This window comes from Dermacentor variabilis, chromosome 11, assembly GCF_050947875.1.
Source record: "Dermacentor variabilis isolate Ectoservices chromosome 11, ASM5094787v1, whole genome shotgun sequence".
In the NCBI taxonomy this organism is placed as follows: Eukaryota; Metazoa; Arthropoda; class Arachnida; order Ixodida; family Ixodidae; genus Dermacentor; species Dermacentor variabilis.
This window is the reverse complement of record NC_134578.1, coordinates 112,738,923-112,757,680: the sequence shown is the minus strand read 5'-3', so window position 1 is coordinate 112,757,680 and position 18,758 is coordinate 112,738,923. Positions and strand designations below refer to the sequence as shown.

The window sequence follows — 18,758 nt, the reverse complement described above, 5'->3', positions numbered from 1 at the left end:
TATTTAAAAGTAGTCTCCATGAGCATTTAGACATTTGTCCCACTGACTAACGAGTCGCGCAATTTCCGTCTCATAAAGCTCCTTGGGTTGCTGCTTCAAAAATCTGTAACTGGCTCTACGTCATCGTCGGACACTAATTTGCTTCCCTTGAGCAGTTTTTTCAAATGCTCCCAAATGTAGAAATCGCAAGGCGACAGGCCTCGGCTGGATGGCTGATGTTGCAGCGTCTCCCACTTGAACTTTTGCCAGTTTTGTATTAACCACATCAGCGATGTAGGGATGGGCAATGTCGGGGAGCAAGATGACACAATTGCTCAATGGTCCATGTCGTTTTTTCGTGATTGCGACACGCAGCCGATACGATGTTTCACAATATCGAAAACGATTGATAGTCTCTCCAGGTTTAGCAAATTCGATCAATAATGGCCCCTGACGGTCGAAAAAGAAAGTCAGCAACACCTTTCCCGCAGAAATAACGGCCTTTGCTTTCCTTGGGTGTGGTAAACTCATATGCTTCCACTGTAAGCTTTGCCGTAGTGTTTTAGGCTAGTAGTCCCGGGTCATTTGTAGAAAAAGGTCACCCTCATCATGACACCGTATGAGATGAGTCAAGGCAGTACCGAAGTTCTCCGTCTTCTGGCAATGAGTCAAAACCTTGGGCATCCATTGCACGCACAAGAGCCGACAATCGAGATGTTCATGAATTATAGTGTGACCCGAACCGTGGCTGATGTTCACACGCCCTGCCAATTCATCGATGCTTATCCTGCGTTTTTGACTAATCAGCCTTTGGAATTGTGTTGGGGGGGGATTACACGGTGGCTTTGGCCCGACCATGGATCGTCTTTGCAACTTTCGCGTCCTTCTTTGAGCCGTTTGCTCCAACGCTTCACAGTGGCCAACGAAATGCAATGTACAACGCACTCGGCAGCCATACGGCGGCTAATTTTTTTTGGGAAAAATCTTTGTGTGTCCCTACCCACCACACCACGCTGTTCAACTTTTGGAGTGTCCATTATGTCACGCAACCACGTTCGACCCAGTGTATAAGAGCAATAAAGAACATTTATCTTCACCCCTGCATGTCACTTTTGTAAATGAGATTTCTATGTGCTATGCGCATGCCTCGCAAATTATGAACCGAATCATTATTGCGCGGGGCAGGTTGGCTCACTTTCATTTGCCTCACCCTCGTGCATTAGAAATGCGAAGATACAATAGAATATACAAGTGTGAAGATACAGCTTGATAAGGGGCAAAAAGTATTCCTGGAAACAAAGTTCACTGCGCATATACGCAAATCCTCGCAACAAGATATTTAAATAAAGGCACATATAAGTCTCAAATAAACCTAATTATCTAAGAAAAAGTCACTGTATATGATGCGTCAAACAAGGCAAATAAACATGTTGCGCAATCAGATTCACAGATCACAGAATCCGAAGGTCTGCCCCCCTCCCTCCACTCCACCTGATGCATCGCGCGCGACGAAAGGCGGCGCGCTTCCTCCCCGCTCTTTTCCCTTGCGCACACAAGACTGAGCCACCATCGTCGGCTCACCCATGCCGCACCGCCCCCTTACGCTTTCACTCGCACATACAGCATGCGGCGCGCGGCGCGCCGTCACGATGTTATACGGAACATGAGGGCGACGGGGATGGCAGGAGTGCGCCTGGAGTCTCCATATAGCTGCTGTCGCAATAATATGATAAAGAGTTTCCGGCAACTGAAGCATCCCGTGGCGCATTACTTTCCGCAAGCGAAGTAACAAAATCGAACTTTCACCATGCGATAATTCGCTGCGCCGCAACAATGTCTTTATTTTTTTATTTTGTGGGGCGGAGGGCGCCGAAATGAAATAACGCAAATGGAAGCATGTTGGCTACAATCCAATGCCTACTTTGGGCACTTAATGTGGCTACCGAAGGAATATCGAAGCAAACGTGAGACGCTTGGTCCTCAGAGAACCACACGTATACTGCTGGGTTTCCTACACCGGTGAGACCATATTTTCCGGAGAGGTTGCGCTCAAGTTAACGCATTCCAATCCGTCGAGACCCCGCAGGGCTGGCGGCGAGCGATAATGCATTGTTTTAGGAGGGAACAGTGCCAACTAAGACGATCACGAGAGTGAGTACGACAAAGAACACGCGCCAATGTTCCTTCCTAATTCAAGTATGCGCCATCTAGTCCAGATTAATGTTGTCCTGAACAATGCAGTGCTTCTTTTTCTCGTCTGCTAGCCAGAACGCGTCCAAAACTCTGTCAGGCAAAAATCCAGTCGGCCAGAGAAAAACGAACGCGCATCAAAGTGCGCCGCCTGGTGGTCAATGCAGCATGAGAAAAACGCATGCGCTCTGATTGGATCGGAAGCCCTCGGGTAGCAAGAACAGAAAAAAAGAAAGAAAAGAGGCTCAATGTGTCCTCGCGAATAAAAGTCCAATTAGAAAAATAAGTAAGAGCTTAGTAACCTTTGCTGGCTTCAGCGTCTTGACATGGATGCTTTGGCGCGGGGGAAAAAAATGTTTATAATCTTTTCTGTGACATGGCGACACAAATGAACCACCACAAGGCTTGTTTGACAGTGTGTTGATTTGGTGTGTCTCTTTGTATGGGCCTATGTACGACTTTATGGCGCGTTCACACTGAGGCATTCGGCGTCTGAAGCGGCGCCCATTTCTGCGGAACCCAGTTCGGCGGCGGCGAGATCCGCCGGAATAGCCCCTTCCGCGCCGATCGCTCCAGAAACGATTTTTGCGGCAGCTGCCGCCGGATTCCCTCACCGCGAACCAATCGGTGCGCGTCCCAGCAATTCGAAAGATGGCGGCCATGACGCGCTCGTCATATCGCAGTCTTCGAACGCGCCGCGACATTGGAAATGCTCATCGAATTGGTGCGTAACCGCCCCGTCCTTTTCGAGAAGTACCCCGCGAAACACAAGGTATAAACGACCTGACAAGGTGGCGTGACCAAGCTACACACGCTCCTGCAAAGCGGGACGAACCCACCAACGCCGGTGGCGTAGTCCCTTCGGCGAATGCTCCTGCGCGTCACGCATCGCCAGAAAGGTGGTCGCCAACAGGGCTAGCAGTACTGCCTCTTCTTGCTCAGGGTTCATCATTGCCTTTCCAAGCTATGGTGGAGACGCGCAAAATTACCGCACGAACTCGACCCGAGCGGAGACACCTGCGCAATTCCGAGCCGCGCGAACATCCGGGATATCCTGCGCTTGCTTGGAGGTTTGCACTTTATGGGGCAGATGGCGCTGTCTGTCGTTCCGGCGGCGCGATGCGCAAGCAGTGCGAATGACGGCATTTTCGGCCGCAGGAGAATTCCATTAGCTGTAGACGCCGGATCCCTCAGTGTGAACGTGCCATTAGAAAAGTCAATGCATCATTGACGTCAAATGTTTATAACAGCATTAAACCCACAAAGTTTCCGAATTGAAAATCTAAAGCACGACTTTGGAAATGTCAGTGCACCTTTAGCATAAAAAGGTTATGAGAACTTTAAAGCCATAAAGTTTCGGAATTGAAATCCAAGCGCGTCGTAGATTGCGCGGCCTCCGCGAGATGCCGAGACGAGCCCGCTCGCCATCAAAACGCGCTCGAAGCTTTGTGCTCGGTGGGGCTCCTCGCGTTACAACATGTGACTCCCGATGCATGGGCGTTGCCGCCAAATCCAGCCCGATTTCGCAATGTTCGCGCTAAAATTTCTTTTCCAGCGTCAAAAGGACATTCTAGACAAAATCTAGCATACTTTCCGGCGCCGGGAGTTGCTTTGGTAGGCGGCCTATGACAGCCAGAAAAAATTTCGGGGGCAGCTGAAGCCCCATAAGCCCCCCCCTCCCCCCCTGGCTACGCCCCTGATATATATATATATATATATATATATATATATTATATACAGGGGTTATCTTCAAAGTTCAGCACGCAGGACCCGACGTAACATACGCAGCAAAGAGACGACGAACTTTTTGGAGGACTTCTTAACGTTTTCGGCTGGTGGACCAGCCTTCGTCAGAGTACAGTACTTAGTACAGTACTCTGACGTACTCTGAGTACAGTGTACTTCGTCAGAGTCCACTGTACTCTGACGAAGGCTGGTCCACCGGCCGGAAACTTTAAGTAAAGAAGTCTTCCAAAAAGTTCGTCGTCTCTTTCCTGCGTGTATGTATATATATATATATATATATATATATATATATATATATATATATATATATATAGGTAGCACAAAGGTAGCACAAAGGTAGCAGCAGAAGCTTGTAGACAACTTGTGTCACCCACCGGCAGCAGGGTGACAAACATGCTGAAAATTCAGTGATGTTCCCATGGAATGGTAATCACATTGAACAATGAACGAAAAGAACTGTGCATTCCTCTACCAAGAGCGAAACCTTTGCTCTAATGCTTAGAACCACTCTGCGAATGCCGAGCAGCTTATCCAACATACACAACAGTAACTATTAAATGACAAAATCGCAACAATAAGCTGCAGCGGCTTTAATCACGCAAAAATCAGCTTCAGACTTTGGGACCATACTGACGCTAATACTTTGAACCACTTGGTGGAATACTTCTGAATCTGTACATTAGGCTATTGGATATTGTTTAATATTCCAGTGGCGCGAAGTAGAACGTCATTAGGGTTGAGGCCCTACAGCTGTGGTGTCAACTGACACCGTCATAGGTAACTAATACTGTAAGTGGAACGCACGATTTATTTGGCGGCAGTTTTTACAGGGGTGCGAGCAACTTCCTCTTTTATTATATTTCCCGTTTCCTCTAGCTCAGCTCATTTACGCTGTTCTTTCGGTTCTCTTCTCTTAGAAATTCGAACTTTTTTTCTGGCACTCTAGTACGAGAATTTCTCTCGCGTTATTTCGTCGGCATCATTGTCTTCATGGCGATGTTAAATCAACAAATTAGTGGCTGGAGTATTTCTTGTCGCAAAACACTGGTAAATGACGTTAGTAGTAAGAAGGAGGCTCACACAATGTAACGGATAAATTATATAAGTGGCAACATTCAAGCTAAGTGCACTTGCTGCGACGCCCGAAAATACCGACGGAGCATTCCTTTTTCTTTTAGCGTTCATCAAACATGGGTTTCAGCTAGTGTGTCTAATCGTCCCAAATTTAACAAAATATTTTTTATCATTGAATAAAAGTCCCTCGTCCGGCTTGACCCAATCGGGACGGCTTAATATCCTGAACTTTGCTTTTTTTTGCTGAGTAACCACCACAAAGCCAGGGCGCCATAATCACGAGAATAAAGTTCATGAGCTAGAAATGTTCGTCAAAACAGATGCTAACCAACATTGATGTCGACCAGAACAATAGTGAAAGAACCCAGCCCATGGCGAAACTGGGCCCCGGATTTCTGTTTCAACGTGCCTGATAGCTCAGTTTCTCGCTCTTATCTTTTGTCGTCACTTGCATGGGTTAATCTTAATGGTCGCTCAGGTTAAGGTTATGTTGTGAGACCCTAACCGTTCATAGTGCATCTACCGTTATTGTTAATCGTTTTACTCAAGGAACTACTGCAGCTTTTTAAATGCAAATTTCGACATGGCAGGACGAAATAAAAAAATTATGCACACTGGCGGCTCGTACAAACTGGCCGTTGCTGGTACGAGCGGATCAGTCGTTAACCAGTCTAATAAAGATGAACACGCACCTGTTTGTCAGAAGCGAGCAGCAGTACATCGCCACCACGTGTAGAACTTCAATCATGTAAGCAATAGTACTATGATTTCGGCTAGTTTATTTAGCGTGAAGTAACCTCCTAAAAGTATAAATATACATGCATAAACCGATCATGTATAAACTATACATGCAACGCGTCCAAGCCTTGTTTTCCAGTCTTGTGCAATGTCTCTTGTTTGTCTCTCTCCCACGTTGTCCATATTCTATAGTGCAGCTCTTAAGCGCCTGTTCCTGCATTCTGCGTCGGCGTCGTCCCTCGGCGCAAGCGAGCCAACGAGCGCAGCGAAAGACGAAAGAGCGAACGTGGAGCGCAGCGGGGATAAAAGAGGGCGAAAGCGAATATAGCGCATGGACGAAAGCGGAGGAAGTGGGTGCGTCGTAACCATGAGGCGGAAAGTAGAGGAGGGTATGACGAAAGCGGGAGAAGAGAAGCGTAGTGCCGCACAAGACAGGCTCTGTGGCGACGAACGCCAAGAGATGGCTCCAGAGTGGCGCACCGTCGTCTGTTCACGGATGGCGTGCGGCAAGAGCCTCCATCGATACTATATATGGAAACAAAGCGCTGCATGAGCGGAGGTCTGTCTGCGGCGCCTGCTGTGGATCGCGCCCACGCGCCACTCCCGCGCTGTCTCCCGCGATCTTTCGAATAGCGAGGCAGTCGTGCCACACTTCGCTCCGTTTCGGAGGTGTCGCACGGGGCAGGTTGCCCGCGTCGCACTAGGGAGCATCGTAATTGTCGATGAAGTTGTTGTGGTTATATGTTAGAAGCTTAATTTTGCGAAAAAGACTCGGTAAAGCTAGTGCCTTTTTGTACTTTTCTTCTTTATGTTGAGATCTCAGTAAGTTCTAGTAGATAAACTGTGCTGAGCATAGTCTAAGGTGTGCGGGGACTAGTTCATTTTTTTTAGACAATAAATCTGTATGTCAGACGAAGCCAAAGATGGGCTGGATGAATGAGTGTATGGTTAGACGTTTGGGCTCATGGACATACAATATCAGCTGGCCTAAAATTTTGCCTAAGTTTATCATCGAATCATGTCAACTAGCCCACAGCAAATACTGGGGATGCAAAGTACACAAAGAAGTCATATGCAAACAATCATTCTTGTCGAAGACAACAGTGATGAAGATTGTATGGCGAGAATGAAGTCTGCGAGCAAATTTTAATTTTTTCTAGTAATATACATTTTTGTGCACGGAGTGTGGTTGGGGTGTATCAAGGAAATGACTCACATTTAGGGTGAACTATTCTGGTGAGCGGACCGTTGTTTAGTTCGCGTGAAGTCTCGATGGAGTGGTAAGTGGCGTGTGCCTTTGTGCAGCGCTCAAATTTGCGGCTGTTGAAGCGGATTTCCTGTTGCTGTGTATTTCCTAGAAACAGCAGCTTTCGCCCGGAAACAAGTGTGCCACCAAGAAACAGAGAGAGAAAGTTGGAAAACCGATGCTTGGAAGCTTGTGGACATATCTTTACCAATACCTTCATACTATTTCCAAACTCACAAATACTCGCGTTGGTCATAATTAAGCTGTTCCATTCTGTACGAAACATCATCATTATTGGCTTACCTGAGGTGCACCAAAGAGACCTTGCGTGGGCTTGACGTCGACGCCGAATACCGATGGCAGCTGGCTGATGATGACGACGAGAGAGCAGCCAGAGAGGAAAGCCTCGCCTGTTACAGGTGAGATGATCGCTGCCAATCGGTCCAGCCGCAGCAACCACAGACCGACCTTGCCGCGTGGAATGCGTAAGAAGTGTGACCATTGAAAGATTGAAGAAAAAAACTGCGTGCAAGTCTGCCCGCTAGCGTACACTTGGGCATGGATAATTTGTGGCTAGATTCTAGTGTCTGTTCGCGTCAGAAGCTGGACGGGAAGCATAAACTGTTTCTGTACTGCCACCATGAACTCTGCCGATATATTTATGGCTGTAAGCTTGCCCGCCCGTGTAGGTTTTCAAAGCGGCCCGGCCTTAAATGTCGTAAAAAATGCTGTTGTGGAAGTTATTTTCAAAATAGATATAACTCGAGCATGGCTGCGTTAATTATTCAACTTATTAGTGTGCAAGTGATTTTCCTTTCTATATTTTCTATTGTTACTCAAAGAGACAATGTTAGAACTCTCCCACAAGAACCTTACCCTCCTTGGCTACTATTTATGTGGGACATTACTGTACCTGGGCTGGTGTGAAGAATACGAATTTCCAATTTCACTCTTGTTATGCTAGTCAGTCTCGATTTTCATATATATTTAGAGATGGCGACAGGTCAACTGCATACTGCACCTTATAATACAAACAGTAATCAATTATTAGCTCATTTGCACTTTCCGGATATTTATTTGCGAAGAAAACAGCGACAGAAATTCTGGGAAAGATACCGTTTCGATATTATTACATGCAAAGCAGAAATTCCTTCAGCAACACATTGATGGAGTTAATAGAAAAAAAACAAAATTACCACCAACCTTGATTACATGGTGGAGATGGTCATTGTTACTTATCTCAATGGTTTTGCACGCTTATAATGTGAACTAATAATACCTATACACTCAGCAAAAGTTATACAGGAGAAGCAAGCAATACTATCGAACTGTCACGAGTACAAAACTACCTGTGGTACAAGCCCATTATGCTGCATTCAATACAAGCCCCTTTAAATAAATGTAATAATAAGTTGCAGTGCCTGTAACATGTTGGAGAATGCGCTAAAACCGTGATTTTGTAGGTTCCAGTTTGTCTATCAGCGAATGTTCTAACATGACTGCCGTAAAAATGAGTAACGTTGGTGCAGCTGCTGCAAGAGGACACTTAGTTACTGATTAATAGCAAACCCATATGAGGTGATACGACACTGCTCATACGTCCAGCTGGAATGTTGGATTCATGGTTGCCGAAATTCGGCGCGAATACAAGGGGCAGAAAAGGAAATTTAGGACACGTGCGCAGACGCTCAGCGCGTGTATCGTACACTTTCTCGTTTTTCCCTGGTCCTAGCGCTGCATTTTCGTAAGCCCATATAACTAAAATTTCAGGTCGTTCACTTCAATGGTTCGATTGTACTACAGATAAAGCAAACCTTCCAGAATAAGCCAGATTTTCTTTTGTTTGTGTCAGATCTGCCAAAGGTTCCTGTTATAATGAGACACTTTGGTTGACGCAGTGTTCTGCTATCTGATTTTCAGCGGCTGCTGACCAGCCCAGGCTGCCATGCTTCTCGGACAAATTTTTCGCCAAGGAAAAAAATGAAGTTCTCAAGCAACAGCCTGAAAATCCTAATGCGCTGTGGCATAATTTCGGTATGCTTTTTAATACTTTCTCATGGAACAATGCACAAAAAACGTCCCTCCCGCTTTTACACCTTGTCCATTCATTCGTTTATCCCATCTAAGCACGTATGTTCCATTTCTAAATAAAGGTGAGGGGGAAGGAAGTTACCGGATTTATAGCCCCCGAAGACCTGTACACTGACAGCAGGTCAAAAACACTGCACACAAAAGCAGGCACAAAGTGGTTACAAAGTCTTGCCTCTTTTAGAAAAACAGCAAGCACGAAAATATAAACAATAAACGAAGTCGACAGAATATGAGACTTAAGATAATAACACAGGCAATGGTAAATGCAAATATATATGTGTCCATAATTATCGTTATCTATAGACAGCACAATAATATTTTAGGGAGAGGAAATTATACGATGAACCTATGAAAGACTATGACTGTGAGTGAAGGCGCAGTTTACTACGATACAAATATTCATTTTTGCGAGATAAGCACTTCTTTAGTGACTATAGCGGTTCAGTTTGCCACTCACCTGAATTAGCCCACAGAGTAACGTAAGCGTAATGGCCACGTCAGCACCTGCCCGCTCCATAGAAAGTTCGTCGACATCGTTTTCAACAAGAGTCCCATTGTCCGAGACGACAGTGTACTTCTTCACGACAACTCCTGTCATGAGGGCCGACACTGGGACCATGCCTGCGACGAAGGGCAGTGAACAGGAGGCAAGACTTCAGTAATTCCCAGACAGCACTGAGTGACGTTGCATGCGTTGCGCGTTCAGTGCAATCCGGTACCTATTACCTATGCTGTGCACCGAGCAACTGTGGCTGCATTTCGTTCCGCTGATACGTTGGCACCAGCGCTTCACAAAGAACATCCCGTAGCTGCCAGGCACTTACGCCGTGTTTCAGCAAAGAGTATGGCGGGCACTTCCTAAGAACAGTGGAACGGAGGCCGGAAAGTGCCTCTTGGTTGCCGCTCAAACAGCGCAGTAGCACATCGGTAGCCTTGGATCCGCGAGGTTGCGTAGCTTTTAGGCCTCGCTACGGATTTTTCCACGAATGGCTCCATATCCGCACTCCCCTCCACAGTGGCTCCCAGATTTCCTCGTCTCTTACGTTTTACAGGGGCTAAATTGTCTTCACAAGCAGCCGGCAGCTCCGCTTGGCGCGACACGAAAGGGAATTTGTGGTACCTTGGCTATGTACTATTTCTAAATGCTCTTGGCGGACTATATTGTAGTGGGACTGTCCGGTCATGTGTCTGGAGGGTTAGGCTGATGTAGCAATCTGGGGTAACTGCAACAATCGCAATGATTAGGACGCGGCGAACCCTGTCAACGGCTCGTTGAATGCTCTGTTTAAAAATATGCTACCCGGAGCTTCGCATTAGCGTACCTATATGCATAATAGGCTAAGGCCACCGCGGTAAGGGGTGTTCATTCAGCAAGAGAGTACAACAGCCCGGAGGCAGGCACCAGCACCCAGGCAGGCACAGCTTTAAATAAGCTCTAAAAGGAAGATCAAAACTCTAACCTTGGCCCTCCACGGCTAGCTGTGATTATTAAAAGTTATGGCGTTTTACGTGCCAGAACCACGATCTGAGTATGAGGCATGTCGTATTGGGGGAACCCGGAACTTTCGACCATTGGGGGTTCTTTAATGTTTATAGTTTAATTTAATAATCTCGCCAACTAATTTTGCTTTGTAGAGCCGCATCGCGCACTAAGGACGGACACCAGCATTTTAGAAACAAGCGCTGACCTGTTGTAAACCACCTGCTTCGTTTATGCTTAGTGTGCGGTGCAATTTTACAATGAATAATTGCCAACTGATCCAGCTTTCAGTTCTCTAGCGATTAGTAGCTAGCTAGCTTACTGCAAACAGCATTGGTGCTGTACTGATCGCGTTCCAAGAAAACATTAGCTTCGCAGTATATGCGTGAGAATACATTGTGTACATGTATTGTATTACTGAGTGCGTGCATCTTGAACGTACATATTAACGTGATTTTTACCGAGCTGGCATGCCTGGAGCTCTTTCCTCCTTGAATACCATATTCGAAAAAAGTGCGCTTACGCAAGTGATTATGTTGTAGCGCGCTATGCATGACTATCATACATTAGCGCTACTGTTAGCGTTGCTACAAATAAAGTATTACAGCCTATAGCTATCGGAGCCCACCACGTTCGGAAAAAACGAGGTACTCTTCAACGAAACACACCGCACGTTGAATAAACGAATGGTGGACGCAGAACGCGGCGCTGTACTTTTCTACTTAAAACTGTACGCGCCATCCCATCGTCATAGGCCGCAAACAGCGTGTGACCAGTGCTAAACAATCTCGTATTCGTTGTGCAGAACTCTGAAGCACTTATTGGTACTTCACAGTTAATTTGGGTAGGTGTATGGTATAGCATCTTAGACGCACCATAAAGCTGAGACAGAGACCAGCACTCAAAAATACACTGCAGTAACAAACTTTACCTTCACATTAGCACAAAAAATGTTAATCTTTGAAACGTATAGGGAAGGGAAAAAACAAGGTTAATAAAGGTATAAAAATTCTCCAAGAGTTTCTTCTCTTCGCTCGAGTGTATTGATTATAGAAAACGAGAAAGAAAACGCAATGTGTTTTTTACCATTTAAGTTAATAGGAGCCGACTGGGGACAAGGAAAGCACTTCAATATTTCGCGACAGTGTGCAATGGCGGCCAACAACGTACACTAGTTACCTTTTAATCAAGGCCACTGGGTTACTGACCACAAGCCTACATTTAAGTATTCCGCTTAAGTTTGCGCGCGTACGGCCCAGAAAGGACACCTGCCTAAATTTCACGGTTCTGTTGCGTGATTACCTGTGTTTGCCGGCAATAAATCCTGGGAGACAATAGCGCTCGTGTCCCTACGGACTGTTCTCCCTCCGACGGTTGTTGGCACTGGAAGCGCATTCACATGAACCAGACCAAGACATATTGTTCGGACTTTCTTACGTAAGAAATTCCAGAAAAGAACATAGATTTGGAAGATCCCGGCTCGTATTCACAAAAAAAAAGTCATATACTCAACTTGTTCCTAAATGCGAATTTCAGCCGGTCCCAAAGATGAACATAATATTAGGCAAATTTGCCCACGAATGCAAAGGGAGGCAATAACAAATTAAAATGTATCTGAGCTCAGCGCCTGAGCTATTACAAACCTGCGTTTATTCGGAATATTTGAGATTCCTGATCCCAAGACTCTTAGGATGTTGCCAGGGTAGTGATGCCCACGTATCACCAGAAGTGATGAATAACGAAAGAACACCAAACACTGCAAATTTGTTGAAGAACTTGCTCAGGAATATTTTATATTTCGCCGAATTTATTCATCAGAACGAGGCTGAAAACATCAAGCTTTTATAAATATAAGAAAGGGAATCCGCTGGGATCCAGTGAACAAGAGCGCCGGATACATAAGACCAGTGCAAAATAAGTTTTTTATTGACCAGTGTTTTTCCATATAAAACTATTAGTATTGCAATAAACAGGATCAATGCAAGTGACTAAACACAAGTACCTCGCTTTGTTTTATGCTGTGAATAAAAAAGTTAGCCAAGTTCTCTGTCATGTCTGTGATTGCTAGGCAGTCTTTGGTAGTGACATAAATCTTGCCAATGCCGTCCTCCAATTAAATGGTTTCTTTGTAAAAAACTGTTGTCACGAAAAAATGTAAAGCAGTATGAAATCGTTGTTTTTTGCAGTGTAACAGAAATAAACAAAGTAACGAAGTAATTATTGACCCACATGTCTACATACGATCGCTGTGAGCAATCATTTGAAAGCTAGAGTCGGACGGCAATTCGTGGCTTAGCAGCTCCCTGTAAAGAGGTATCAATCACCATGAAAGTAGAAAAGGTTGGTGACTAGAACGTGTTCTTGTACAGGAAATACACTTCGTATGTTTACATACCCATACATACGTAAGGAGAAGTTCCCATGATGACGTAGACTAGTGCCGGATAGAGCGTACTGTAGAGGCCCAGCGCTGGATCGACTCCGGCGATGATGGCCAGCACGAGACCTGCGTCGAGAAAAGGCATTCCCTTATTTTGACAAATCGTGCAGTTTACTTCAGCCTATAGTTTCCGATATGTCTAGATGAGAGTTCCGTTGTCTTAAAGTATTTTTCTTTCCTAACGGCTGATAGCGGTGTGATGTTATTATTTGAGAACACTACGTCCTGGAAAACCAGCGTTTGCCGTTGTGACTCACAGTGTCCACGATGGTCTACGTGATACTTCTTCCACAAAGGGGATCAGCTAAGGTTGTTCCTATATGTTTATGGCTTGAAGCAGCCATATAGACACACCAAACGATTGTCCTTTCTCTGTCTTCCAGTCTTCTTCTTTGATCTTTAAATTACTGAGTTCTCCTTCCGTCCATGTGCTCGTAAACCCAGATACACTTCCCCTTAGGGAGCCTTCGCGCGCTCTGTGAAATGTATGCAGACGTGTGAAGTTTTGGGCTCGTGGCAGCGCCTTTACGCATTCCTGATAACCTCCATCTGGCAGCATAATGGAGCAGTAAGAGGACGGGCAAGGAGCAAATATTTTTCAATTTCCACTGAAACGAGGCCTCCGTCGCAATCCTGGGCTGCTATAAAAATAGGATGTCAAAGATACATTATTGTGAGTCAACTGCGTGGCGAACCTCTTTCTATATGCAATCTCAAGTCGCCCATTTTGCGCTAGCGCACAGCATACTATTCCAACAAATTGTGTGACATAATCCACATTGTAAATTGTAAATCCACATTACCTTGCCAGAAAATTTCTGTAAAGCTCTGCTTTCCATTTTTCCTTTTTCTATTACTTCACAAGTTCTTACTGTTTTCCATTAACAGAAATTTCGTGTTTAAGGACAGCTATCTGCATTCTATTACAGGAAAAAGTTCTGTTTCTAGTTTAAAGTTTTTCTGTTAATTTAATAATATTTTCTGTTTCTTTTACAGTAAATGTGTGTGTAAAACAATCATCCATTTTGAGGCAAAGACAAAGTTCTGTTTTCTGTTTACATTTTCCTGTAACTTCACATTTTTTTTCTGTTCCACTGTACCGAAGTGTGATGTGTGAAGACAACTTTAGCTCGTGATCATTCAATAATGGGTGAACCAGTACTCTCATTGAAACGAACGCTTTTTAAGGGCATTTCTCTTCACGAGGGTAGTTGCCGCCCTCACGAAGAGAAGTTGCTTTGCAGAAACGTTGACTGCAGCCCAGGCACGTACCCAAGTTGGAGCCCGCGGGGAGGGGGGGAGGCGGTCCCCCCATATTAGACGGCATAACCTCCCCCCCCCCCTCCTATCCGTCCAAGGCACCCCTCCTCACACACTTTCCTAAAGCGTCGACAAATCAATCTACTCGGCGGTCAACATATTGCCCCCTTTTAAACCGAAAGCAGTGTATGACTAACTTCCGCAGTTTTTTTTTTCGGCGTCTGTTTATAGAAAAAATCATCATATGGGCCGATCCTGGTAACAGTGCAAAAAGGGTCCAACATCAATGGCACATATCCCTGTGGACTCGGGAACCTATAACGCGCCCTTCGGAATGTTCGGGACGGTCCCACATATGTGGAGTTCTTAATTCCTGCTTCAGCTCCACCGCGGGTGGGCCCAGCATTGCACCACCTTCGGGATGGACCCACGTGTGGGGAGCGCTCAACGCCTGCTTCAACCCCGCCGCGGGTGGGCCCAGTATTGCAATATCTTCGGGATCGGCCCACGTATGGGGAGTTCTCAATGCCTGCTTCACCTCCGCCGCGGGTCGGCCCGCTATTGCACTGTCTTCAGGCCGACCCGCAGTGATGTGAAACGCCTTGCTTTTCGTTTGAGAACTTTGACTGACAGCTTTCGCTGCCATTACATCTTCACAGAGTAGAATGGTTGTCAAATTTGTTCATTCCGTTTTGATGGCGGTAGTTATTGGCATCTCCTGGGGTGTGGAGGCCAACTTTGTCATTGATTCGGTGCCCGCCTGAATAGCACAAGATGAATTAAGTTGTCACCATCTATTTCAGCAGGCAGGGCTTAGTTTATTCTTTTAATTATAATATTTTATTTTATTCATAATGTTTAACACAATTTTAGAGCGCAGCTCTTTGGCGTCCGTTCCTGGGTTTCGCGTCGTCGTCGGCGTTGTCGTCGGCCTCGTAACCAGCTCCGCCCCCCTTTCATCCCCCCAGCGCTAGCAGCGACCGACTGATACCGCTGGATGCCGCTGACGCCGCTAGAGAGTCAAGATAACGTGACTGCATAGAACACCGTCGCCGCCATGCAGAAAGAGGAGGAAAGGGTCCCCCCCCCCTGTTCTTGTGTGGCGGATAGGGTGCTCTTCAGTTGCCGACGCGCCGGTTATTTCACGTAGGCCCCGGCACGTCGACGAATACGTGACCACCTTCCCACGGCTAGACCTGGTTCTTAGCGCTGCGGAAGCGAGGGTATCATATTGTTTGTGTCGGCATCGGCGGCGTTGTCCCTGAAACCAACTCCGCAGCTGGGGTTGACTCACTATCGGCGTCAGCGGCATCAGTCAGTCGCTGCTATCTCTTCCCTCCTCCCTTTATCGTGTTGTCCGCTTGCTGCGCGCGCTTCTGCCCCCATCGTTTGCCGCTGGGTGTACACGCCGCCCCCCTCCCCCCTCTTCCTGCGAGTCTCCGGTTGTCAAAGCGCCGGCTCGAACTTAATTCCTTTCTTCGCTCCTCCTCCAATGCAACCCCTGTGCGGTGGCAATCAGAGAGCCAGATCGGTGGCGGCGGATCTGTATATGTGCACCGCCCGAGCCGAAATTGCCGCTGCCGTTCGCCCTGTGCGGTGGCAATCAGAGAGCCAGATCGGTGGCGGCTTGACATAAAGACAAACAGCAATTTCCTAACACTTATGCGGGAGAACATCCCGTTCCTCTCGCTCGTAACGCGTCCCACGGCTGTGACAACCTCGCGAGGCACTTGTATAGATCTCGTCTTTGAGAATCAAGCATTGGTGTACCAAGTCGAACATATATCAGTCTATTTCTCCGACCACAAAGCTTCCTTCTTGACTGTCAAGAACTGTTAGTGGAGTCTTTGTTAAAGGAATACGTGTGAAAAATTAAAAAAAATCTGTGATAGCGCATACATGTGTTGCTCGATTTCTTTGCCTCAATCTATCGAAAAGGTGAAACAGCTTATTTGCTGCGCTCAAATTTCGCATTAGGAAGTAACGTAATCGTCGGTAATTTTTATGTCACCATCTATTCAATCATCACGCGCATCCCTGTTGCTTTGTTAGTTCAACCTTCTTTGTTTAGACTGATCCAGGGGCCAGGAAAGGGATTCGGTTCATAGTCGGCTGGTCTGTATGCTCGTGGAACGATTTGTGGCCGGAGAAAACGCCAGTTGCGTTTAACTTTTCCTTTTGCTTCATTATTTCATCGAGTGACAGCTCGCTACGACGCTGGCAGATCCTCGGAACCATATATCCGCGATATGGGTTAGATAAGGTGGAAAATGAGATATTGCGAAACTGCATCGATCATCAGACCCTTCAATAACCCTTAAACCCATAAGCATTACGACTGTCACCTGTTAGCTCGTCTGGTCTTTCTCTTATTGTACAGCACTTTTCTTGCAAAATTGGCAACTGGAAAGAAGAGTCGCAAGGAGATGAGAAATTAAGCGATGTACTAAGCGAGAAAGCCAAGGCAACAGCTAAACGGAGAGGAAAAGCGAAAATAGTTTGCGAAAATATTTATAGATCAACGCTTCTTTATTTAAAAAAGAAGTAGAGAAAATTCCGCCGGAACTGAAGAATAATTCCGTGTGTTTTGAATGACGTTTCTACCGTTATCACTCGAGCCGCCTGACGGTGCCACTTCCCTGCTGCGCTAATGAAGGGGGGGGGGGTGGACGGAGGTTTGTAACCTGCCGCGGTGGGCGCACTAGGTCTAGAACCGCAGCGTCCTGCGCTCTACGTGGTTGCTTGGGACTAGTGACCACGCATCGTTACGCAACTTCCCAAATAAGAACACAAGTCGGTTTTGCTACTTGGTAGAGCAGTAAACGAGGGATGCAAAATAACTGTAACTGTTCCGCAAATATACATTTCTCTAAAATTCTTCCAGAGCTAATTCAAAACACGTTACTAGAAATCTTTATTTTGCACTTTCGCTTGTTAACTTGTTCTTGGCAAGATTCTTCCTGCGCATCTTTCATACGCGATTCCATTTGATGTGTTACTTTCTTTGCCAAGTAAAGAATAGGTGCATGTCACATGCGTACCTGTGAGATACACGTTATTTCAATTCTCTTTTGCGGCTTCATTCGTCTTTATGGCAAATGGTGGGCATTATTCACATTTGTATTAGTAAAAGTACCCTCCACCTCATTTGCATAGAAAAGGAAAAGTTACCTTGGGTTGCCCCCCCCCCCCCCCCCCCCGGAAAGAAATCCTGCGTACGTGCCTGCTGCAGCCGATATTGTTGCTGCGATTACTGTTTATCACTTCTAGCCTCCATTTTTATGATAACTTCTCTCATATTTGACTTAACTATCGCGCGTCATATAATCATTATAAAATAACAAATATCTCGTGAATATGCAGCTGGTCTCAATACGAAAATTAGGCTGTAAGGACAAAGCTGAAAATGTAAATGTTCTTCTGCAGCGCAAGAAGACAAAGGTCGCACGTAGCACTCGTGTGTGTCTCCGTTTCTAGTTTACTCAGTTTTCTTGCACTGCTGGTCAACACTTTTTCTCTCAGTGGCTGTAAAGAATAATTTGTAATTTAGGGCGTTGGGTACAAGAAAATGAATTTTTGTTTTATTTTACATCACAACATCACTGCACAGGTAAATATGAAAACAGGTATATTATTAGAACTGCTTATGCGCACGACGTTCAGAAAACAAGCAGCAACGTTTTCCCTCCAGATGCTATAAACGCTTAAAAGTCAATTTCCCAGGCAATACATAAGCTTCTTGCCATGGATCGCACGCGTACGTAGATAAGGAAGAACGAGGAAAATGTACATGCCCTTTCAAAGCAAGGCAAGCGAAGTAAACAAAAGCGTATATCTTTGTGTATAATAGGCAGTGATGGCCAAGTTACATAACTCCCCCGACCCTGTCAGTAAATTAGCGTTGTATTAAACACCGCGTGTATTCGTGCACAAATTTGCGACATGCAATAGCATCAAGATGGGTGTGCAATGTGTATGAGGCATCATGGTAGGTGTGCATTACCCACAGCCACACAAACACGTGTGTTTGTGTGTGTCTGTGTGCGTGCATTATGTCACAGTGTTCAGACATTGTGAAGTGCACATTGAAGAGATGTGCGTATTTTAAGAACTGTTGGATGTAAGAAGGAACTGTTGCGTAAAGTCAGATATTGGTTTAACCATCGTAGGTCAGTCGCAAAATCGCAAAACTGTTCCCACCTGAAAACTGTTTAATCTAATGTAAATCTAACAACTCTCTTTTTCTATGTATCAATTATGGGGTGTTACGTCCCAAAACTATGATTTATTATGAGGCATGTCGCAGTGGGGGACTACAGTTAATTTTGATCACTAGGGGACTTTAACATGCCCCTAGTGCATGAGACAGAGGTTTTTTTGCATTTCACTCCCATATTAAGTGCGGCCGCCGTGGCCGGGATTCGATCCCATGACCTCGTCCTTAGCAGCGCCACACCTTAGTCGCTCAGCCACCGTAGCGGGTGCTTTATGTTTCTTTTTTTTAAGGTGGAGCT

The 18,758-nt window shown here is 45.8% G+C and overlaps 1 protein-coding gene across 1 annotated transcript in view; it reads right to left on the bottom strand.

The window, feature by feature from the left end:
- Window positions 1-18,758, bottom strand: part of LOC142563120 (solute carrier family 26 member 10-like) — an 87,954-nt gene that overhangs the window by 36,415 nt on the left and 32,781 nt on the right. The window contains exons 3-5 of the mRNA XM_075673662.1: window positions 12,940-13,050; window positions 9,522-9,685; window positions 7,277-7,441 (exon numbers count right to left, since the gene is read on the bottom strand). Of these exons, the coding sequence (XP_075529777.1) occupies window positions 7,277-7,441; window positions 9,522-9,685; window positions 12,940-13,050 (440 nt within the window). The remainder of the gene's footprint in view (window positions 1-7,276; window positions 7,442-9,521; window positions 9,686-12,939; window positions 13,051-18,758) is intronic.